The sequence below is a fragment of the Schistocerca cancellata genome, chromosome 8 (genome assembly GCF_023864275.1).
Source record: "Schistocerca cancellata isolate TAMUIC-IGC-003103 chromosome 8, iqSchCanc2.1, whole genome shotgun sequence".
NCBI classification, from domain to species: domain Eukaryota; kingdom Metazoa; phylum Arthropoda; class Insecta; order Orthoptera; family Acrididae; genus Schistocerca; species Schistocerca cancellata.
Window position 1 is genome coordinate 419230026 of NC_064633.1, and position 25478 is coordinate 419255503.

General features: G+C 40.5%; 1 protein-coding gene across 1 annotated transcript in view; it reads left to right on the top strand.

The window, feature by feature from the left end:
* The window catches only part of LOC126094447 (putative helicase MOV-10), a 354346-nt gene that overhangs the window by 244144 nt on the left and 84724 nt on the right, over positions 1-25478 (top strand). The window contains exons 13-15 of the mRNA XM_049908819.1: positions 67-192; positions 15932-16146; positions 23538-23704. Coding sequence (XP_049764776.1) covers positions 67-192; positions 15932-16146; positions 23538-23704 — 508 coding nt within the window. The remainder of the gene's footprint in view (positions 1-66; positions 193-15931; positions 16147-23537; positions 23705-25478) is intronic.

Sequence of the window (25478 nt, forward strand, 5' to 3'; positions counted from 1 at the left end):
CAGTATGCCACATTTAGTATGAAAGTAGATTTGTGTATTATTTAATATCTGATTGCTTTGTTGCAGTGACAGTATTCCTGAAGAGATCAAGCAATGTAGCAATTATGAAGCAAATGAAGACACATTTTACCTTACAGTTGAAGATGTTGTAAAAAAGTGTGTTGTTATAACAACACTTATTACTGCTGGCAAGTATGTTGTTATCAGCTTTATGTTAGTTGCTATTGCACATCAGTTTTACAATTATTAAGTTTCAAAAATAAAACATTACATAAAGAAGAAAAATTGCATTAATCAAAAGCTCAGCCGACACCACGCATTGCAACTGACTAAACAAAGGGCTTAACAGTTTATAAAGAATACATAATTTTAAGTTTTGATCGCACATTACATCAGGTTATAAAATTGTGAGACACAGTTGTTGACTGGTAGTTAGCATCAAAATGAAAATGTCTGTACTATCAATAAAAACATACAAAGAACATTCACAATCCTAGCTTGTGGAACTAATAGTTCCTTGCTTGGGGCAGTGAGAGGGTTAGATTGAGGAAGTTCAAAAAAAGAAGTGCATGGATCTCAGCATGAGAGGGTCTCACCTGTTGGGAGTGTGAGGAGAGAGAAATCTTGTTAAGCAATTACAAACATGCAAAGTATGACCTATGTGTCAGAATTAGAAATTATTGTACAACCACTAAAGAAAGTACTATGTTTAAAACCTCTGGCCATCACGATGGATAAAGAACATAATGATATGCTGAAGAGAAGCTTAATTTGAGCATGTTTTGCTCTGAAAAGTATCTCTAACTGTCTTGATTTGTAGACAGAGTGTTAGCTAATATTGTGTACTCTTACTCCATTTTGTGCTGTGAATTTATGATCTAGGGTTATACAGTTAAGAGTCAGTAAAGTATCTATTCTGGAATGGCAAGCAATAATAAATATGTCATAAATTAGATGATACAAACCTTGCTGATGTCTCCTTGGAGACCTTAAACTTTTCAGTCCACATTTCCTGATATATTTATGCACCTTCTCATATGTTTACTCATTAATGTATTTTTTCCTACTAATAAAAGTTGAGTTTCAAAGGTTTGTGTTTGAAAAGCCACAATACAGTACCTAGAAATAGTTCAATGTAGCTCAAAGCTCATACGGAGAGATTGAACTGAAGTATAAAAACTGATCATTTCTACTTAAACTTCTTTTGTTCCTTACATTGTAAGAAGTTGTTTCTAGAAGGTGGTTACATCTAAACATTTTTCTCAAAAAAAAAAAGAGGATGCTAGTTAATTCCACACCTCCAATGGCCAGCAGTGAAAATGACTGTGCTGACCACCAGAGAAATACACTAGAATTGACTTGAGTCAACAGTGGTTTGAACTGTACTCCCCAAGATCACTGTACGGCAAAGCCACATGGAGTTTGATGGGTGTTGAATTTATTTGTTCTTGTGTCATCAACTGAACACCAGGGATGGTGTACTGTATCTTGCTCACCAAGGAATGGAATGCACTATTGTCATCCTACCGTGTTTCTACTCCCAAGTGCTCCACCAGCCAGAATGTGGAATGTCACGTAATTTGTCTCAATCACTATCATGTTCAACAATGTTCATAAGTGAATTACACACTGCTTCCTCTCGCCATAAGAGAGTATGTCCAGCAGTGTCGAACACGATCATGTTGGTAGCCCAGGTGCTATGGTGTGAGGAGGTATAATGTTGCATGAGTGTACTGACCTCAGGGGTTTGAACACATTATGCTCATGGGTCAGTGTTATTGTGACACTATACTCCTTTCCCATATACAACTTTTCAGGGGTGTAATTTGGCCCTGACTTCATTTTTATATATGACAATGCACAGCTGTATTGAACTGCACAAGTTGAGGAGCTCTTGGCTGGAATGAGAGGATATTCGGCGAATGGACAGTCCTACCTGTTCCATTTTACTTAAACCCCATTCAGCATGTGTGGAATGCATTGCGAGAGGTATTTCATCACACCCACATGCACAAATGATATTCCAGCAGTTGTCAAACACGCTACAACAAGAACTACTTACGGACCTAGTGGCAGGCGTGGGAGCACATTGCAGTGCATGTATTACCATCCATGTTGTCTACACACCTTAGAACCATCTTCTACCTTTTGTAAATTTCAGTGGACCAGTGTGAATTATGGTGTCTTCAGTGTAATTGCTGTCTTTGAATAAAAGTGCCATTTCTGTTCATGCCATAGTATATTTCTTCCAGTTACCTTCTGTACTGTACTGTAGCAGTTCTGTGAGTGAATGGTCCAAATTTCAGTGAGCTATGTTACTTGGCAGTGACACATTATGTATAAGTTACATTCGCTCTTATGTTCTGCATGCCAGTGTACATATGCGAGCACTTACCAACAGCTACTGTGCTGTCATCAAGGTCAGCGTACTTGATCCATGTTGCCCACATGTTCTGCTGTCAGTGCAGAAAAACACTTGGGATGCACTGCCGTTTAGCATACAACATCCAAAATATTTGCTTGAGGACTGTTTGCCCCTAAAATTACTTTGATAGGACTTGTTTATTTTAACTTTTTTACTGCTAGTGGATTGACAGTTCTTCCTGAACATTATGCCAGAAACCAGAGCAATCGACAATGACACCATAGTGATATCCTGCTGTCTGACACAGTCTTGAGTATGTAATTGTAGCCAAAAATCATACCAGAGTGAGCTTGGTGTCATTAAGTTCAATCCATCTTGTTAAAATATACCATACTTCTTGCTGTTTGTATTTTCACGCAGGCCTAAGATAGACACAACCTGAAACTGCTGCACTACTTGAACACTTTTTCAGTTACAGATTATAAGCTCTGGGCTGCAATGCTGAATAAAGCCATTTGACTTTCAAGATGTTTTGCAGTTGCTAGACACTGATATCTCCCCATTAATTGTTGCTTTGACCTAGGAGATTAGATGCATTCTCTACATTCCTTCATCAATCAAGTCTCTTCCCAGCTTTTGTGGTCCATTCTCCTTTTTTCAAGCCCATCACTTCCATATCCCTATTGATATCATTCATTCTTGCCCATGGCCTTCCTTGGCCTCTTCTGCACTCTAGGGATCCTGAGAATGCTATTCACTGTAGTCTTCCCTCTTCCATCTAAATTAGGTGTTTTGTCCACATCAATCTTCTTTTCTTTGACCTTTGTAAAATATCAGCTTGTGAGTGTAGATCTGTCAATTCTGGTATTTATACATCCTCCATTCCTGTGACAGGACATCCCTCTTGAGGCCAAACGTTTTCCTTAATATCTGTCTCTCAAAGGCCAGCAGTTTTTGTTCATCTAATTTGTTTTTTCATCAGCTTTCCTTAATACAAATTTTTCAGTCATACAGAGCTACTGGGAGAATTACACTCTGATCAGTCTGATTTCAAAACTGATCTACTACACAGCATGTCCCATAAGCCACAATATGCTCCATTTGCCATATGTTCTTGCCTCTTCCACTCTATACTGCTTGCTAAAAGTGCTTCCCAAATATTTAAGAATGTCTTTTCATTTAAATTACTTCTTCATCTCTCAGTGGGGTACTATCATTGAGTGCCTAGCTCATGACCATTTGCACAGTTTTCTCCTCATTAATTTTATGCCTGCTTTCCTTGAACTATTTCTTTAAGAAGTTGTCATAAACTGCAAGTCCTCTTTGCTACCATTTATTAAAACAGCAGCTTCTGCATATGCAACTCAATTTATTGTGTTTTTACCCAGTTTATTACAACTTTGTTTAGTTTTTGTTGTTCTCTATCTTTTCAAAAATTGAATTAAAAGGTATTGGAGATAAAGATTCTCCTAGTCTAAGACCAGTTCTGACTTCAAAATGTCCTGACATTCCTGTAGCGATCTTTACTCTGCAGTAGATTTCTTCTAAACACATCTGTATTGGATGTATTAACTTTTGTGGAAACTGAAACTCCTTCAATTCATAGTGCTCGTGTGTAGGCTGTTATAAGCTTTTTTGAAGTCAACAAAAAACTACCTGAATATCAAAGTTATGTTTTCAACCTTTCTTGGTTACCTGTTTGAGCATAAAATGCTGGTCTGTAGTTGATCTGTTCCTTTTGAAAGAACATTGATAGCCTCCAATAGTACCTTCAGTAAACACTGAGATAGAATTTTGTAGCTTACATTAAGGAGTGCAATCCCTCTATAATTATCACATATCTGGGGTCATTCTTTCATAGCATAGAGCAGATTACAGCCATTTTCCAGTTGTCATGCAATCTCTCATATCCCCAAATATTCTTTAGCAGTTTCAGTGTTGTTTTAAACAGCATGGGTCCTCCATACTTTGTTAGCTCTACTGCAATTTGATCATTGTCAAAAGCCTTAACTGTTTTTTAGGTTAGTGAGTATTTGTCATATTTCTTTCTTCATTGAGGGAGTCTGTATTGCTGTCATAGTGTCTGGTACCTCATATATAAGAGACTCAATGTGATCATCACAGTTTAGCAATTCTACAAAGTACTGTATCCATTGCTGTTATAATTCAACGCCATTTGTGAGGATCTTCCCCTATGTGTCTTTAATAAATGTTTCATTTTTCTTATATTTTGGTGTTAGATATCACAGTCTCCTACCTTTTCCTTGCATTTACTTAATTTTTCTGCTAGTGTTGTCTCATATTTTCTTTTAATCTCCATCTTCTTTAATCTGCATATATCATAATATGTAGTCTGCTTAGCTATGTAACACATCATCGTAAATTTAATGTTCATCTTACACATTACCAGGAAGCGATCAGTGTCACGGTCTCTTCCCCTATAGGTTCATGTATCTTTGAATGTGTTGGCATACTGCTTCTGGATACATACATGGTCTATCCGATTTATGGTTTGGCCATCTGGTGCCATCCATGTGCCTTTATGTATGTTTTTCTGTTGATACCATCCACTCGTGGTACAGATATAATTGTCAATTGTGAAACTGATCAAATGTGTGGCTTTGTTACTGCTCTCTTGATGCAGACTTGCATTATTGACCACCAGTTTATAGATGTCTTCTTGACCTAATTTGGTATAAAGTCACTCAATGCTATTTAAATATTATAGTTTGGCAATGAGTTTTACACATAGTCCAGTTCAGTGTAAAATTACTCCTTTCTGAATTCAATCTTATCCTCAGAGGGTACCGGTCGATTAACCAAGAATCTTTTAGTTCCGGAAAGCGATTGTAATGTAGGAGATTTTGTCATTAGTGGATTTAAACACTTTCATGCTTTTATTCCTGAGTCATGCACATGAAACCCAGGACCTAATTCATGGTGCTTGCCACAGTCTCCATACAGGATGTTTCCACTGCTTATCTTTTACCCTTTCATGTAATCTCTTGGAGAGCTACGAGTTTCAGTTTGTATTTCTGTAACTACTTGGATGTATTCTGCACAATTCCTGGTGTGTGTTGCCCCTTTAACTTTCCAGGTTTCAGAGGAGAAGTCCACTGCCTTTGCTGTGTTCAATTCCAGAGTTGAGACAGTCCTGATTTCAAGGCTTCTGTAGAGCATCCTGACCAATGTATTTTTTCTGTGTGGACAGGGAACCCTCTTCACAACCTCCAGCCTGAAAGACCAGTGGCGTTATGTTTGGATGCCCATCCTAGAGGCATTGTGTTCTCCACAGATTTTGACCCACCTCTGGCAGTGCTAGTTTTGGTCCACTAGGAGTATTTTATTTCCTTGCTGTCTGCTAATATAGGTTATGTAAATGCATGGCAGCAGAAGTGTGGAAACCTAGAATGTCTGAATAGTGATCAAGAAAGCCAAAAGATGCAGTGCTACTAACTGGCAGTGGTAGAAGGGTGAGCTCTCATTGAGATGTAGTGTATGGGCATAAACTTACAGAATCCCAGAGGCTAGTGTGGAGGCCTGACTTACAAGCTTACCATGCCCTTTCTTTGATGACGTAATTTTCATGTACTCTTTACTTGACTGCCTTTTAGTTGTTTATCTATATCTGCTGATGACAAGTGTGATAAGACTGTTTACATCCATGTTCCATATGGAAACATGTTTCATAGTATATTTTAAATGTGTTCAGTATTTTTTTGCCTGATCTAAGCTGCATCTCCTAGCTGTCCATTTTTACAATGTGGATGTTTGTTCAACTTTCTATGCAACATCTTTGTCTTAATGGATGTATTGCTTCACAAGAGCACTCTAGAAACTGCCACATGGTTCCGTATCATCTCATACAGCCTTGTTTTGCGCCTCATGCTATGAAATATTGCTTTCATTTCTTAAGCCCTTATAAAGAATAACCAGCATGATCACACTACTTGCTCTGGCACTGTAAATGATTTTAACAGTGGCTAAATTTTTGTATATGGATGAAGTTCTTGGTGTGTTTTACCATTCAGTGGTTAACATTGGAGATTAAATTGAAGCATAGTGAGATTGTCACAGATACAAATAACTGCTTACAGTGGATCACTGTGGGGATGTGAATACACTTACATAGCCACCTTGTAAGTTCCAGGTGCCTTCCTCCTGTTACCCTTCTCTTATGTTGTTCCATAAAGTTTCAGGAGAACTGCTGGATGTCTGCAACTTCCTGCCACAATATTTTGGCCATCTTCAATTGAATATTGATGGACATGCTCTGATCTCAGATAGTTACAAACTCACTGGCACATGAGTGGTGTATTCAGTTGGCATTGTGCATGCTGATAAGGGACTCAGGCAATCGTGTTTCCATTGATTCATTGATGTTGGAGCTCCAAAAGTTTTACATATGGGCCATACTTTTTCTTTCATTGTATTTCATCAAATGAGCAGTGGAAATGCAATGTGTGGTGATAGTGGACTTATTGGCTTGAAGGAGATTAGTGTGATGTTGATGTTTTGCATCGCAATCCTGCACAGTGTGCTTCTTTTGCCCTGTGTAAGATTTCCTTCATTCACATGGAATCTGATGTGAAGCCATGGTGCAACTGTTATTAAAGCAATGTTGAGGATATTCAGCCCAGTTGTTGATTGTGTGATTATTTCCACAACATGTTTCGGGGCAACATTATCCCATTTTCAAATGTTTATGGCTTGAGTTGAAAATGGATGTGTGCAGCTTGTTTTTAAGTTGTGGCGAAATGGCATAAAAAATTTTAAGGTAGCTTATAACTCTAGATGTCTGTAATCCTTGTATGTCTGTCAGTACAAGGAGAAGAGTTTTATGTGGATTCCATGTTTCTAGCACTTGGAAATGGGATAGTGTTGTCCCGGTACATGTGGTGGCAATAATCACACAATTGATGGGCTGAATATCCTCAATATCACATGGAATCCTTTAAACACTTGCCTTACATAACTCTTATGTCATCTTTGATGGAGCCCAAAAATACAGAGTTTTTCTAAGGAGGACGAAAGATTACTTAACTTTATATCTTCTTACTATTCCCATTATTTTCACTGAAACATTCCCAATATACAGTAGATACACAGCTGTTTTGAAGGCCTCGTCCTATTCATTGCTTTGTACATACCGGGTGATCAAAAAGTCAGTATAAATTTGAAAACTGAATAAATCACAGAATAATGTAGATAGAGAGGTACAAATTGACACACATGCTAGGAATGACATGGGGTTTTATTAGAACCAAAAAAATACAAAAGTTCAAAAATTGTCCGACATATGGCACTTCATCTGATCAGAATAGCAATAATTAGCATAACAAAGTAAGGCAAAGCAAAGATGATGTTCTTTACAGGAAATGCTCAATATGTCCACCATTGTTCCTCAACAATAGCTGTAGTCGAGGAATAATGTTGTGAACAGCACTGTAAAGCATGTGCGGAGTAATGGTGAGGCATTGGTGTTAGATGTTGTCTTTCAGCATCCCTAGAGATGTCGATTAATCACGATACACTTGCAACTTCAGGTAACCCCAAAGCCAATAATCACACGGACTGAGGTCTGGGGACCTGGGAGGCCAAGCATAATGAAAGTGGCGGCTGAGCACACAATCATCACCGAACGACGCGCGCAAGAGATCTTTCATGCGTCTAGCAATATGGGGTGGGGCGCCATCCTGCATAAACATTGTACATTCCAGCATGTGTTTATCAGCCAGGCTGGGGATGATGCGATTCTGTAACACATCGGCGTACCTCTCACCCGTCACGGTAGCTGTTACAAAACCAGAATCACGCATTTCCTCGAAGAAAAAACGCCCGATAACGGTAGATGTGGTAAATCCAACCCATATCGTGACTTTCTCGTTGTGCAATGGAGTTTCCATGACAGTTCTAGGATTTTCGGTAGCCCAAATTCTGCAGTTATGGTTGTTGACAGACCCTCTAAGCATGAAATGAGCTTCATCGGTCCACAACATGTTACTCAACCAATCGTCATTTTCCGCCATCTTTTGAAACGCCCACACCGCAAATGTCCTCCGCTTCACTAAATCGCCAGGTAACAGTTCATGATGCCGATGGATTATGTACGCAGAGCATCGGAGGGTACGCCTAAGTGGCAACCAAACAGTAGTGTATGGAATGCCGGTGCGACATGCGACTGCACGAGCACTGACTTTCCCGTGCATAGATGAATCCGCTACAGTCTCCATTTCTTCCTGAACTGTCTGAGCAGCATTACGCCTTGTGCTCGGTCGTCCACTACGGGGTCTACCGTCTAAAAACCTGTGGCTTCGAACTTCGAAATCATTCTCGCCACAGCTGCATTTGTCAATGTAACTTTACCCGTTCGAATCCCCTTCCTATGGCGATAGGATCGTAATGCTGAACTAGCGCATTCCCCATTCTGATAATACAGCTTCACTAAAAGCGCCTTTTCAGGTAACGTCAACATGCTGCGACTGCTGGTGCATCTGATTCTCTCTCTCATTACAGCTCCTTTTATACACGATTGTCATACGCAGTCACTGACGTTTTGCTGTCCAGTGCCATCTATTGGACATTTTGTGAACTTTTTTCCATGTCATTCCAAGCATGTGTGTCAGTTTTTACCTCTCTGTCTACATTATTCTGCGGTTTATTAAGTTTTCAAATTTATACTGACTTTTTGATCACCCGGTATTTAGTATCTCTTTACCAGCTGAGAGGAATATCTGTTCTTGAGGAACAAAGCTTTCAGGTGTTCCAGTTCCATTTGCAGACTATCGGCATCTGAGATGGTATGAACTCAGTGGATTAAGGTCTTCAGAGTGCCCATCATTTGTGTGCTGGATGGTGGGAACTAGTAGCTTGTAAATACATGTTTTTATGAAAGGGCTTTCAAAACACCAAATGTTGAAGTGTGCCATTGCTCCTATGTCCTGCCAAGACATCCAAAAATGGCAAGCAACCATCTTTATCCATGTCCATAGTAAATTTTACTTCATTTATGGAGTTCAGATGTTGAAAAACAAACAGTGAGGCCAAACTACAAAAGTATCATCAACATATCACCAAAATACTGGTCTGCAGCATGTGGTCTAGTGCCTAGCTGCGATGCCACTATATCATGGGGTCCCAGGTTCGATTCCTGGCCACAGTTTGAAGGCGATTGATATTGACTTGGCTCGCCAGTTTAATAAGCAGCAACTGATTGGAGGTCCAAATGTTTTTCGTGGACTCCATTTGAACTTCACCTGTGGTGATGTGCAAGCAGTGTTTGGAGGTAGTACCTGGTTGACACTTGCTGTTGTATGGGGCAATCATGCAGATTATGGTGGCCTTGAAGCATTTCCAGATGCTAACATTGTGGCTTGGGAGACATGGAGTATAGCTGAGACTACAGGGCTCTTGGCTAAACAGCCTTATGGTACTCTTGTTCCAAGCATGCCATTTGTTTTGAGTACGAGAAGGAAAAAGAAATTAAATGCCAATGACTACCTGTTTATATGGGCAAAAGTCGGTAATGGCAATTATAAAATAAAGATCAACAGTGATTGTATGCTGTATTATAGACAATAAAGTTTGTTCTGTCCTTTCCTTATCTCTATTCCTTATCTCCTTCCCTTTGTCATTAAAAAATTTTTTTCACATTTTGTTTTGGTGGCCGTGCCGCTCTTGGTTGCACGCTAGGCGGGTGACCTTGAAGCGGACTTAGCCGCTGCCAATTGATTGGAGGTCCAAATGTTTTTCGTGGACTCCATTTGAACTTCACCTGTGATGTGCAGGCAGTGTTTGGAGGTAGTACCTGGTTGACACTTGCTGTTGTTTGGGGCAATCATGCAGATTATGGTGGCCTTGAAGCATTTCCAGATGCTAACATTTTGGCTTGGAAGACATGGAGTATAGCTGAGACTACAGGGCTCTTGGCTAAACAGCCTTATGGTACTCTTGTTCCAAGCATGCCATTTGTTTTGAGTACAAGAAGGAAAAAGAAATTAAATGCCGATGAGTACCTGTTTATATGGGCAAAAGTCGGTAATGGCAATTGTAAAATAAAGATCAGCGGTGATTGTATGCTGTATTGTAGACAATAAAGTTTGTTCTGTCCTTTCCTTATCTCTATTCCTTATCTCCTTCCTATTAAGATCTTGGAGACAGATGAATAAACCACGATTAATTGCTTGAGTTATCTTTAGAAAACCATTCAAGTTCCACAGTATATCAAACTACAAATTCAACAATGGCTGCACAACGAAACCTTACAAGTGCAGCTTGTATCAACTAACAACTTGATCAGCTGCCAAAATATGTCTATGTCCAAAAGTAGGAGTTCCGAATAATTTACACATGCAAACTAGTCGTTGTTTCACCGCTCATCAGATGAAACTTTCTCTGAACACAGACTAACTCAGTCTGACTGCCTCCAATGGTGTTCGAAACTAAACGCCTCTCCAAATTGCGACTGTGCACCCAGGAAACCTCAGTCAAGTACCACTGAAGTCAGTTAAACTACTGTACATGAAAATTGCTGACATTCTTAATTTTAACCTTTTATACACACAATATACATCAAATCATATGGAAATTTTGCAAGAAATATTATGTTGTTATCAGTTTTATCTACCGTTGTTGTTGTTGTTGTTTTTTTTGTGGAAGGAGACCAGACAGCGAGGTCATCGGTCTCATCGGATTAGGGAAGGACAGGGAAGGAAGTCGGGCGTGCCCTTCGAAAGGAACCATCCTGGCATTCGCCTGGAGCGATTTAGGGAAATCACGGAAAACCTAAATCAGGATGGCCGGACGCGGGATCGAACCGTCGCCCTCCCGAATGCGAGTTCAGTGTCTAGCCACTGCGCCACCTCGCTCGGTCCTACCGTAGTTTATTTATAAACAATAATTTCTGTGCTTTTCCTCCATTTTCGGGTTTGTAAGTGTAAATATTAACAAAAAATTTCAATTATACATTAAATACTTTCCTATATATCTAATGTTTGGAATAGTGCTGCCACTTTTAATGTTTCTCTGTTTATTTAGTAAGAAAAGCTGTTTTTAATTGTGCAAAATCCACTTTTCAGCCTCTCATTTAAATATGTGAATAATTTCCGTAAATCTACTATCACAGTTCCACAAGATGTATCTGTAGATACCTCATATGTTGCAATTGCGTAATTCATTGCCAAAATTTTCACTTTTATAGTTCTGGGCTTATTTATAACATTTGACTTAAAATAACTTACAAACTAATGCAGACATCAAAGGCGGGTCTTCACACACATAATCGTCCATCTTCTCTGCTTCAAATGAGCCTACTGGCTCTTCAGTGACACATACAGCTCAATCTTTATTAATTTTTGGATAAGCTTTAATTTTGCACTGGATGTGAAAAGTGGCCATGAGGAACGAGCCACCATTGTGCTGCCCAACGGATGGGTTTTCCCGGTCGCGCGGTCATCTTAGTGGCCATTGGAAGTCCCAAGACAATCCCATCTGTGTAGCATAATGTGAAACTGGTCCTCCACGTGTTCCTGTCAAGCAGATTTCTGCTTTCAACATGAATATGACCTAATCTTAGCCACAACTTGTGTGTTCACAGTTGTGTGTTTGTGATTGAATAAAGTTTTTCTTCCCTTTACAATAGCCTGTCTTGTTACAAGATGGTTAGAAGATGCTGTGCCAAAATATTGTGGCTAGAAGCTGCAGACATCCGGCAGTTGTCCTAAAAAATTTTGGAACTATTTGTATGCCAGGAAAGTGTAAATTTCACCTTTCTTATGTATATTCTAGCAAATTTTTTGATCATGTTTCTGTTTCAATTAAGTGCTTCAAAAAATTTCAAAGCCATTTTCATTACCAATCTTCTTACACTTTTGCTGTGCCTTTTTTAGATTAAATATCCTATCAATAGTGAGAGCATTGTAAATTGGTCAGGGATTATGGGGAAACCGAGTGTAACATTATCAATGAAAGTGCCATTCTGTGCTATTCCCCTGTAAGGTTTTAAGTTAACTATAAAAATGAATTAGATTCCTTGCCATGAAGTAGTATGACTAGTTGGGTGATGTGGTAATTCTGTGTTACCATTTGTATCATACTGTCACCTCGATGGCCGCTACTGTCATGCTTCAATGTGCTTGTGCCAGTGTCTGACAGTGCAGTTCCATCCCCAAGACAGTGGGACAATCAAACATTGGAGGCAGTTCTGCAATAGGGTTGTTGCACACATGCACCTTGAGAAACAAACAATGTACCTGAAATAATCCCAAAGCGGATTGCAACCAGCCTCATTCTGTTATGGTGTATTCTCATGTTCACTTGACTGTGCTCTCGAGACTCTGTATAATTGGTTTCAGCCTGCCATTGTACTCAAGAATGTATGTTGTTGAACTTTTAAAATGTCTTCTCATTACAATGATTTTCATTCTGTATGCATGCTTATTTGTGTGTGTATTTACTAAAGGTGAGAGCACCTGAAAATCATGTAACACATGTAACACTTTTTGTTTGAGCTGTCAGCAATAAAATGTTTTGGGTTTTGAGATTACTATGTTTTCATCAGTTTGCCTAACACTGTGGTGGTAATCATTATGAAAGAAAAATGAGTGACTGTACCACGAAGCATTTTCCCAGTATCCTACCAATGAACCAAAGCCTGCCACCTGACTGATCCTATATTATCATTCCATTATATATTTCCACAAATTTTTACACACATGGTTTTCACTGATTACATTTGTGACTTATTGATATTGTAGTTGTAAAGTACTACATTTCTGTGTTTTGTGATGACACATTTTTACATTTCTGAACATTTAAAGCAAGTTATCAATATTTGCACCACTCTAATACCTTATCAAGCTCTGACTTAATATGTGTGAAGCTTTAGTTCAAGTAGAACTTCCCTGTAGATAACTACATCATTTGCAAAAGTCTGAGGTTACTATAAATACTGCCTCTCAGCTCATTAAGATAAGGCAGTAATAGCAAGATTCCAAACAGACGTCCTTGTGGCACACCTGAAGTTACTTCCAAATCAGTTGATGACTCTCCATCCAAGATAACATGGCCTGTTCTCCATACCAACAACTCGTCAATGCAGTCACAGAGTTTGTTTGAGATCGTGTGTTACCCACACGTTCATTAGTAAGTAATGGTTGACACTGAGTCAATTGCCTTTTGGAAGTAAAGGAATGCTGAATTGATCTGATTGCCATGATCCAAAGTTTTAATGATGTCCCCTGAGAAAAGTGAGAGTTGGCTTTTTCACAACTGCTGTTTTCAGAATCCATGGTTATTGGAATGGAGGGATCATTCTGTTTTAGATACTTCATTACATTTGAGCTCAGAGTATCTTAAGAGTCTACAACAGGTGGGTGTCACTGCTATTGGATAGTAGTGTTTTGGATCACTTCTGCTCCCCTTCTTGTAGTTGGATGTGACATGTGCTTCCTCCCAACTACTGGGCATGATTTGTTTGTTCAAGTGGTCTATAGTATGTTATGGTTAAAATTGTATTATGTTATGGTTCAAAGAGGAGCTCACTCGACTCCAAGTTATGTGTAGAGTCCATCATGGCCTGGAACCTTGTTCAGTTTTACCTAATTCAGCAGTTTCTCAATGACGCTGACACTAATATCGATATTGCTCACCTTTACTATGATGTAATTCTGAATTTATGCTTTTGCTTTGGTGCCCTCCACTTAGTCCATGTGACATCCATGAATCGTCCAGACACTAACTTTACTGCAACTGACAGCCCTCACATATGACAACCTTTGGATTTTGTGAAAGATCCTCCAGTAATATTTTGCTATGGTAGTTGCTGAAGATTTCATGTATTTCCCTTTTGAGAACCAGATCTTTCAATATGATTTTTCTGTGGTAGTAGTTGATGATTTCATGTATTTCCCTTTTGACAGCCAAATCTTTCAATATGATTTTGATATGGTAGCTGTCAAATGTTTGTGCATTTCTCTTTTGACAGTCAAACATATTTCATTTTGCTATCTATAGCCCTATGCATTGTTTTACACTTGTTGCTTGATAGGTTTTACAGGGACTCTGTACTACCAAGGAGGGTCCATCTCATCATGAAGTGTTCTATCTATCCAGTGCTTGTAGTTTTAGGTTTCTTTGTAATTTATTAATCATTGTTGCCACAGCCATCTACACAGATACCACCCCTTTGTGGGCATCCTCAAAGAGGTCAAGTGAATTTGTTGCCATTATATCTAAAACATTTCTGTAATGAGTGAGCTCTGAAATATCTATTCTAAGTAATTTCCAGAGAAAGTATTTAGTACTATTCCACAGAATATCTTGTCACATCCACCAGGTAAAAAACAGTAAATTCTCACTTGACTGTTGGATTATTAAAGTCTTCTCCATAAATGACACTATGTTTTTTGAATGCTGTAAAAGGTTGCTGAACATTTGTACAAGGGATCTGAAGTTTTTCATATAGTTTTTGGTTACTTGGGGTAAATCTAATTGTTGAAAGAAGGACCAAATTATAAGTTTATGCTCACCCTAACACTACGTCTTACCCAAACAATCGCATAAGCAGTTATATGTCTACCTTGATGGATATGAGTTTCTTGTCTACTTCGATAAATACACCAGCTCCATTTTCTATTAGCCTACCCTTTTGGTACTCATGGTCTCACAACTGTCAATCATTGTGTTTTTGTCTGTTTCCTGTTCCTAGTATTGTGTGAACTCCACTATCTTTTAGGACTGCTTCAAACTCTGGCACTTTATTGTGAACACTATGGCAGTTGATAACCAGGATTTTAACAGCCTTGCCTCTGTGTGTGTGTGTGTGTGTGTGTGTGTGTGTGTGTGTGTGTGTGTGTGTGTGTTTGTGGGCGTGTGTGGTTGGGTGTGTGTGTGTGTGTGTGCGCATGTGTGTGTGTGGTGGTGGTGGCAGGCAGAGGGATTTCTTTGGATTTTACAGTAAGTCTCCTCCAGCTATCATTATCTGGACTGAATGGAAAGACAGCTAATATATGTATAAAAACACCTTGTTTGCACTCCACGCACACAGTCAGCATTGATAAGTGTAAATGTCAGGATGGAGCATATTTAAATATGAATTACATTAAATAGCCTACAAATTGATTTAATCTGTGCCATTATGGTGTACTGCAGTGATAACTCATGGAACATACAACTACATAATATTTGACCAAAAAGAATCAGTTCTTGAAAATATAATGTAATTGGATGGATAAAAATCTGGTCACCAAGCTGTAGCAGAACACACATGTAAAGGTATTAAAGTTTGCAAGCTTTAATACCTTTATGTGAATGTTCTTCTGCTGCTGCTTGGTGAATAGATTTTTTTCTATCCAATTACATTAAATAATATTTAAGATATTGTACTCAATTTTGTATGTAAAATATGGGGAATAGAAAACTTCCCTTTGAAATGGATAACTAATAAAAATTAGTCCATACTGTGTTTGGTATATTTTAAAATTTACACAGTTTATTTTTATTGTAGTGTCACATGTTACAATTTCTAGAAATTAATAGCTTTGATATGTCTCTAATGTAATGCTTCAGGTTGGTTAGCGCTGGAGTACCAGAAGGACACTTCACTCATGTCTTCATTGATGAAAGTGGTCAAGCTCCAGAGCCTGAACTGCTTGTTCCTGTCTGTGGGCTGCTAACCAGCAAGTCTCACCCTGGGCAACTATTGGGACGTTTCATTTTGGCTGGTGATCCAAAGCAGTTGGGACCTATTTTGAGGTCTATTCCTGCTAGTCGCTTGGGCCTTGGTATGTTATGAATATCTGCTCAAGAACAATGTTTTACACACCACAGTTAACTCCCTTGTGGTATTTGAGGTTAATCATAAATGTGCATTAAGTATTAACTTTGAAATCACAACCACTGTACTACAAGTAAAAATTATTTCCATACTAGCTGAGTACCAAGCATTGCCCAAGTATATATTTATTTCAGTCTTCTATCAGTTTATCTCCTCTGTCACTCTCCTTTTGTCCATCTCCTCTTCCTCCCTCTCTCACTGTCTATATGCTCCCCCACCTCTCTCGATTCATTTGCTCCTTCTCCCTCTGTGCATCACTTTGTCTCCCTAACTGTGTCCATTATCTCCTTCTCCCTGTCTGTCGGTCTCCTCCTACTGCCTTCTTCCCTACTCTCTCCACATTATCTCCTGCACCCCAATAGTAGGTTTACGGTTCTTATTGGCATAGTATTTCTTTTAAATACTAAGTAGTATGTGTACCAACTTCGGTTGATATCAGTTCATGGGGTTTAGGAGGAGCTTTTTGTATGTGGCTTTACCATACACCCACGTCACATATATTTAACATATTTCACTTATATCTGAATACATGGTTCATCTGTAACTCTAGCAAATTTCGCCCTGGAGTTTCATTTTCACGCAGCTCAATGTCATATCTCGTGATCTGTCATACAATGATGTAACATTGTAGGTGTATTCAGCGGCATATGTGTGTACTGCCTGCAAATTTTGTTGTGAATAGGATTAGTAGCAAAAAGTAATAAAATTAAACGTCATGCATGGTGCAGCAGTTTTTCATACCTCTCTGTGTTTTTGACATCATATCACCTGAACTGTGTGTCATAAATGATATAATTTTGTAGGTACATTCAGTGGTATCTGTCAATACTATCTGCAAAATGTATTGTGGATACAGTTTCTAATAAAGAAGTAATAAATTAAAACATCATGTGGCAGTTTTATTGCACCAACAGCAAAAATGTAGTAAGCGATTAACTTATTTTGTTTCATCATTTTCTAGGGGTTGTCAGTGAGAAAAAGTTTTTTAAAGGTTTGAAATTGGAAGGCTCTAAGTGCTCTCATTCTCAAATACTGGATGAATAAAGTCTGCTTATTTGCACGTCATGGGCTACACTGTTTTTTCACCCTCGCTCCATCTCCTTGATAGGTAGATGGTTCTTACCCCCACAGTGATTCTTGCCCGGCTGTAAGTGAAAAGTGTACCAATTTTGGTTGGAATTGGTCCAGTGGTTTAGGAGGAGATGCAGTACATACATACATAAAGATATACATACATCAAACAGTGGGAAATACATATTTTAATTTTGATAATATTATGAAAAGGGTAAATTGCTACCCACCATATAGTGGACAGACAGGCACAACAAAAGGCTGCTAAACAAGTAAGTTTTTGGCCAAAAGGACTTTTTTTGAGTGAGATAAAATACACGCACACATTCACACAAAAACAACTCACACACACAACAACCACTGTCTCTGGCTGCCCAGGCCAGACTGCAAGCAACTGCATGCAATCTCAGTGGTGGGGACAAGGATGTGGTTGGGGTGAGGAAGGGGAGGGGTGGCAGGGTATGGGTAGGGTATGGTAGAGTGCTGCTTCTGGGAACATACAGGGAGAAGGCAGGGAGAGTGTAAGGCAGCTAGGTGCAGTTGGGAAGTTAGACAGAGGGCAGGGGATAGAGGGGTGGGGGGGGGGGGGGGCAGAAAGGAGAGAAGTAAAATGACTGTGAGTGCATTAATGGAATAGAAGGCTGTTTAGTGCTAGAGTTGGAAAAATGAAGGGGATATGTAAGTTAAGAACAGTGACTAATGAAGGTTGTGGCCAGGAGGGTTACAGGAACATATATTGCAGGGAGAGTTCCCACCTGTTCTGTTCAGAAAACCTGGTGTTGGTAGCAAGGAACCTAACAGACCTGAAACGCAGTTGTGAATGTTTACTCCAAAAGTTTTAGTCCCACAAATCTATCAGTCCTTTCCAAAGGCCGTACCTTTTGCCCCACTCCCAAGTTCAGACATGTTGGGCGTATTAAAGACCTTCTCTCCTTCTGCTTCTCATTGCAGTGGAAACGCTTTTTGACCACCAACCCTACTAATCAGATACAACTAAAGACCAATGCAGAACCCTGCTTGATGCAGTTCGCACCTCATCTGAGCATGATACATCCCTACTATCCACAAATCACTCCCTGTTAATGTTCCAGAATTTCTTAACCTCAAACCTTTCCTCATCATCATTCCCCAATTCTCTCAACATGCAAGCTAACCTTTTACATCTGAAGAAAGAACTGCAATCCTGTTAATCCTACCTGCTGACAAAGGCTTCAACAATTTAATTTTGAGCCGCAAGGTTTACCTGGTGAAAAGACTCCACCAGCTGTCAGATTTGTCCACCTAAAAACACTGTCACAGTGACCCCACTCCAGAAATCCAGTGAGGTTTCTAGACTCTCTTCAAAACCTTTGACCCATCCCAAAACCTCTCCCTCTAATCTGTCTCTTTTCTCACAGCTTCCACTCCTCACACTCTTACCTTCTACATGCTTTCTGAAGTCCATAAACCCAACCACCCAGGACATCCCACTGAGAGAATCTCTGCTCTCATAGACCAGCACCTTCTGCCTATTACCAACAGCCTACCCTCCTATGTAAAAGATAACAACCACTCCCTCCACTAACTCTCCATAGTTCTTGTTCCTTACTAAATGGTACCCTGCTTGTCACTCTTGATGCCAAATCCCTCTACACAAACATTCCTAAATGCGCGGCCTTGCTGCTATTGAACACTACCTTTCCCAATGCCCAATAGATTCCATACTTACAACCTCCTTGCTGGTCACCATAGGCAACTATATCTTTTCCCACAATTATTTCTCCTTTGAAGGCATCGCCTACGAACACCTCCTGGTTGCATCTGCATGGCATCATCCTATGCCAACCTATTTGTGGTCCATCTAGAGAAATATTTCCTGACACCAAGAACCCCAAACCCCGCAGCTGGTTCAGATTCATTGATTACATCTTCATGATGTCAATCAAGGGTGAGGACACCCTGTCCACACTCCTCCAGGATCTCAAAACCTCCTCCCACCCATTCACTTCAGCTGGTCCTAGCCACCTTCCTCACTGTAGACCTCCACCTCAAAGATGGCTACATCAGTACCTCCATTCCAATCAGTCCTACCAACCACCAGCAATACCTCCACTTCGACAGCTGCCACTCATTCCATATCGAGAGACCTTTTCCATACAACCTAGCAACCTGTTCATATAGTCTAGCTACCTGTGACTGTCACATCTGTAGTGACACACTGTCCCTCTTGAAATACACCAAGGGTCTTACTGAGCCCTTCACAGACTGTATTCTGTCTCAGCCACGCAAAGAAATAGTTATCTCATGCCTTAACTCTCCAGTCACCAATCACCTCCCAAACTCCCACTCTCTGGCCACAGAGGAGCATTCCCCCCGTGACTGATTACCACGCAGAACTGGAGCAACTGAATCACATTCTCTACCAGGGTTCTGACTACCTCTCATTGTGCCCTGAAATGAGGAATGTCCTACCCACTGTCCTTCTCCCCCCCCCCCCCCCCTCCCCCATCCAACAGTGGTATTCCACCGCCCCCAAAACTACACAGTATCATCATCCATCCCTACTCAACCACTGTTCCCAACCTGTTGTCTCATGGCTCATATCCTTGTAATAGACCTAGATGCAAGGCCTGTCTCATACATTGTTCCACCACCACCTACTCCAACCAGGTCACAAGCATCCCCTATCCCAGCAAAGACAGGGCTACCTTTGAAACCAGTCGTGTGATCTACATGCTAAGCTGCAACCACTGTGCTGCATTCTATGTAGGCATGACAACCTACCAGATGTCTATCCACATGAAGGCCACCGACAAATTGCAGCCAAGGAAACAGCTGGCCCACCCTGTTGCAGAGAACACTGCACAACATAGTGTGCTTATTTTCAGTAACAGCTTCACAGCCTGTACCATCTCTATCCTTCCCACCAACACCAGCTTTTCTGAATATCATAGGTTGGAATTGTCCCTGCAATATACATTCCCGTAACCCTCACCCTTCTTTATTCACTGTCCTTCACGCACCTGTCTGCTTCCCTGTTCCCACTCGAGCACTACACAGTATTCTGTTCAACCAATGCACCCATAGTCTTTCTACTTTCTCCTTTTCCACTCCACCACCCCTCCCCCCGGCTGTCCATCTGACCTCCCAACTGCACTTAGCTGCCCTACCCCGTCCCCACCTCGTATGCTCCCAGAAGCAGCACTTCACCGTCCCCCACCCCTACACTGCTATCCCACGCCCCACCCCACCCTCCTCCTAACCCCCACCACCCAGACTGTTACTCCCATCATGTGCTGTTGCTCGCAGTCTGTCCTCGGCAGCAAGAGGCAGTAGTCATGTGTGTGTGTATGTTGTCTAATTCAGAAGGCCTTGTGGCCAGGCACTTACTTGTTTTGAGTTTTGGTAGTCTTCTTGCTGTGCCTATCTGTGACTCAACTAACTGTCTGTCTAAATTCATCTTCATACCAGTCTTCATTCCTAAGTCTCCTTGCTTTCCCCAGTATTTCATGTGCTGTTGTCCTACTGGCATCTTTAACAGAGTTGCATTCTTTGTCTGTATCATCTCCAACATCTTTTGTTTGTAACTCCTGTCTCAGTCTGATTCTTCCGTTGGTGCATATACGTTCACAAAGGTCACATTGTGAAATTTGCCTTTCATACACAGAGTATATCGTTGGAGACTATAAACCCAACTCCATACTCCCCTTGCCTTTCATCTTTTCCTGAATAGTACGTGGAGAATTTCTGATTATAAATCTCTCCTCATCTCTTCCACCTGATTTCCTGCAGTGCAACAACTCCCATTCCATACCTTAGCACCTCTTCTGCAACCCTGTTCATCACTCCTGTTTGCAACAGTGTACGCATGTTCCACATTCCAAATTTAAGCACCGATAAATCCATATTCCTGTTTTCTAGCATAGTTTGTCTATGTAGGGGCAGTCTGGTATTCCTTGTTGAATTATTTGCAATAATAGATTTTTTACAAGGTAGGGCTATCAACCCTGTGCTCAACCCCCAACCTGCAGGACCAGGATTTCATTTCGGGATTAGCTCCCCTAGAGGGGTTGATGACCTAGCCTATAGAATCCCCCCTACCCTATGGTGTGGTACACACTTCGTATGGTTCCTCAGTCGACACACTTTGTCTGGTTCCTCACCGAGACACCGGCTTGGGTGACCCTGCCAGTAGCTACGCTACCACCAGTACATATCTCAACCTCATCAGAGCACACAAACCCTTCCGCTGAAGGTGCCTACAATACGTCGTTCAGCATACTGTGTGGGCATGGCAGTAACCAACTGTCCACTCATCTGAATGGCCACTGCCAAACTGTGGCATACTACAAACTTGACAATCCAGGTGACGAACTTGTTGCACACCATAACACTAATGATTTCAATAGCTGTTTCACTACATGGGCAATTCGGATTCTCCCTTCCAGCACAAGTTTCTCTGAGTTATGGGAGTTGTCTCTCCAATATATCGTGCACTCTCACAGTTCCCCTTGCCTAAATCTCTGCTAACCTGTTTCCCACTGCCTTTTCTTACTTTTTCTCTTCTCTCTTCTGTTCACACCACTCCTTCCCCTTCGAGATCATGTACTGCCTTCCTCCGCTCCCCACCCCCCTCCCCTCCCCGCCTCCATGCAAGCAATTTCTCTCTCTCTCTCTCTCTCTCTCTCTCTCTCTCTCTCTCTCTGTATCCTCACCTCTCCTATCCCCCTTTTTCCACCCCTCTCCATTACTCTCTTCGATCCCTGTCTCCATCTTCAGCACCACCTCCCTTTCCTCCCCCCCCCCCCTCTTCCTCCCTCCCTATTTCTTATATGCTCTACCATTAAATTCCTTTTGTTTTGCTGTGCAGCTGCTGAGTCATCTGGCAAAAGATCTGGGTTACACTACCCTGCTACCTTCTTCTTGCCTCGTGTGTCGTTTCCCACTTCCTCCTCACCTTCATTGATCCTGGCAACTAGTTTTGGGTATTCATATTTAATAAACAGTCTTGGTGCTACCACAAGGATGTACATTGAGGTGTCTTTGTGGTTGTGTGTGTGAATGTATGTACTAGAAAAGTACATGAGCTCGAAAGCTAGTTTTATAACTGTTTTATATTATGTGTTTCTATGCACGATGCACCAGTCCTCTATAGGCAAGTGGGGTTCACCAATCCTCTATAGATAACTGGTTGCTTTTCCTGTATTTTACATGAGTGTCCATGCAGGGATTTCCCTTATTGTTTTAGAACACAGTGTTAATGAGCTTTCAAGCTGTGGCTCTTCTTATGTTAGAAAGTACATACATTCACCCACACAACCACACATAATTTCTAAATTTGTCAGATATGAACCAAATGTGCTCATTTAACATTTTAAGTGGGTAATTAGGAATTGTCACCAATGGTCTTGCCACAGTGGTAACACCGGTTCCTGTCAGATCACTGAATTTAAGCACTGTCGGGCTGGGCTAGCACTTGGATGGGTGACCATCCGGTCTGCCAAGCTACTTTATTGAGAAGTAGAGGCTCTGGTCCTGTAAACTGATGTAAGGTCAGGAGACTGGTGTGCTGACCACATGCCCCTCCATATCCACAACCAGTGAGACCTGTGGGCTGAGGATGACATGGCGGCCGGTTGGTACCTTTGGACCTTTATATCCTGTTCGGACTGTGTTTAGCTTAGTTTTTATTAGGAATTGTCTGTTAGTTCAACTAGACAGAAATACTCTCCAAACATTCCTGATCCTTTTTGCCTTTAGTAATTGTATTATAGTCATTAATATGTCTCTCATTGTTGACACTTTCAAAAATACTGTAAAGTCATAATGACACTCACTCCAAATCCAGTAGCAAGGTCATGAATGAACTATAACACTTAGCACTGAAAGCACATATATTACAAACACCAACATAGAGTCAGAACAGAACTAAACTCCTAGACAGAGGAAGCTACGATTTATACAAACACTGAATATTCCAGAACATGTGAGCATAAGGAATTTCAAGAACTTTCTAGAATTGATGAATACTAAATAACAAGTAATTGGCAGTTGAGTTGGAACTGAGAACCCACAGCATGCCATGCCACTATGCACTAGCTGATATATCACACTACATGCACCACAGCTCATTACAATATCAGGTCTAGTTGTAGCCAGCAGTTCTAAAACATTTCTTTGTGTTAACAGTTGATTTGTATGTTTCGCCCCTTGTATCTTTTACATGCACAAACACACACACACACAATTCAGTTTTTTTAACAAAGAATTTTGTTTCCCCCCCTGTAGGCACATCCTTCTTGGAGCGGCTGGTAATGACAAATGAAATGTATAAGAGGAACGGGACAAACGAAAAATACAATTCTGCTGTAATTACAAAACTAGTGAAAAATTTTCGCTCTCATGAACAGATCCTAAAAGTTCCAAATGAACTGTTTTATGACAATGAACTTAAGGTAAGAGTTTCATTTTCCTTTGCAGATCATCAATTAATTAAGTTAATTTATCTATATGGTGTGATGTATTCAATAAGAAAAGTAGGAAGATTAGTAGTTATTGTTGCATTGATGATGATATCATTGGAGACAAAGGAATGGTCTATCAAAATATTCTTGGAAAGCTATGCTGACTGCTAGTAGTTTTTTAAGAATATCTTTATACTGGCTGCAGGCCCTGTGCTCCAGTTCTAACAGAGGAGTCTTTATAATACGTGCATAAAATATTTTCACATTAGTCTTTCTGGCTTGCCAATTTACATCTGATATTTGTTGCAAGAGTTCGTTGGATTTTCCAGTGTTTGTTGCAAGAATTAATTGGTAGAATCATAAAATCATGAAAAAGACAGATTGCTACTTGCCATATAGAGGAGATGTTGAGATGCAGACAGGTACAACAAAAAATTGCTAAAAATTGTATCATAGTTGTTAATATGTCTCTCATTGTTGACACTTTCAAAAATATTATCACATCATAATGACTCTTGTTTCAAATCCAGTGGCAGTGTCATTGATGAAGTGTAACAGATAGCACTGAAAGCACATGAATTACAAACACCAACACACAGCCAGAACAGAAGAGAACTCCTAGAAAGATCTTCTCCTAAAGCAGACAACACACATGCACACTCACGTGTCCCTGCATACTCCTACAAGCAGCACTTTACTGTCCCCCACCCACCCTGCTATCCCTCCTCCTTCCCATCCCAGACGCCTCCTTATCCCCACAACCCAAATAGCACCTCCCGTTATGTGCAGTTGCTAGTAGTCTAGCCTCAGTGGCCAGAGACAGTGGTCATTTACGTGTGAATTGTGCTTGTGTGAATGAGTGTGTGTTGTCTACTTTACAGGAAGATCTTTTGGCCAAAAGCTCACATGTTTAGCAGTCTTTTTGTTGTACCTATGTTTGATGAAGTGTAACAGTTAGCACTGGAAGCACATGAATTACAAACACACCGTAAAGTACAACCACAACGGAGGGGTATCTGTTGAGAGGCCAGACAAACGTGTGGTTCCTGAAGAGGGGCAGCAGCCTTTTCAGTAGTTGCAAGGGCAACAGTCTGGATGATTGACTGATATGGCCTTGTAACAATAACCAAAACTGCCTTGCTGTGCTGGTACAGCAAACAGCTGAAAGCAAGGGCCGTAATTTTTCCCGAGGGCATGCAGCTTTACTGTATGATTAAATGATGATGGCGTCCTCTTGGGTAAAATATTCCGGAGGTAAAATAGTCCCCCATTCGGATCTCCGGGCGGGGACTACTCAAGAGGATGTCGTTATCAGGAGAAAGAAAACTGGTGTTCTACAGATCGGAGCGTGGAATGTCAGATCCCTTAATCGGGCAGGTAGGTTAGAAAATTTAAAAAGGGAAATGGATAGGTTAAAGTTAGATATAGTTCGATGGGTGGAGGAACAAGACTTCTGGTCAGGTGACTACAGGGTTATAAACACAAAGTCAAATAGGGGTGATGCAGGAGTAGGTTTAATAATGAATAGGAAAATAGCAATGTGGGTAAGCTACTACAAACAGCATAGTGAATGCATTATTGTGGCCAAGATAGATACGAAGCCCACACCTACTATAGTAGTACAAGTTTATATGCCAACCAGATCTGCAGATGACGAAGAAATTGAAGAAATGTATGATGAAATAAAAGAAATTATTCAGATAGTGCAGGGTGAAGAAAATTTAATAGTCATGGGTGACTGGAATTCGAGTGTAGGAAAAGGGAG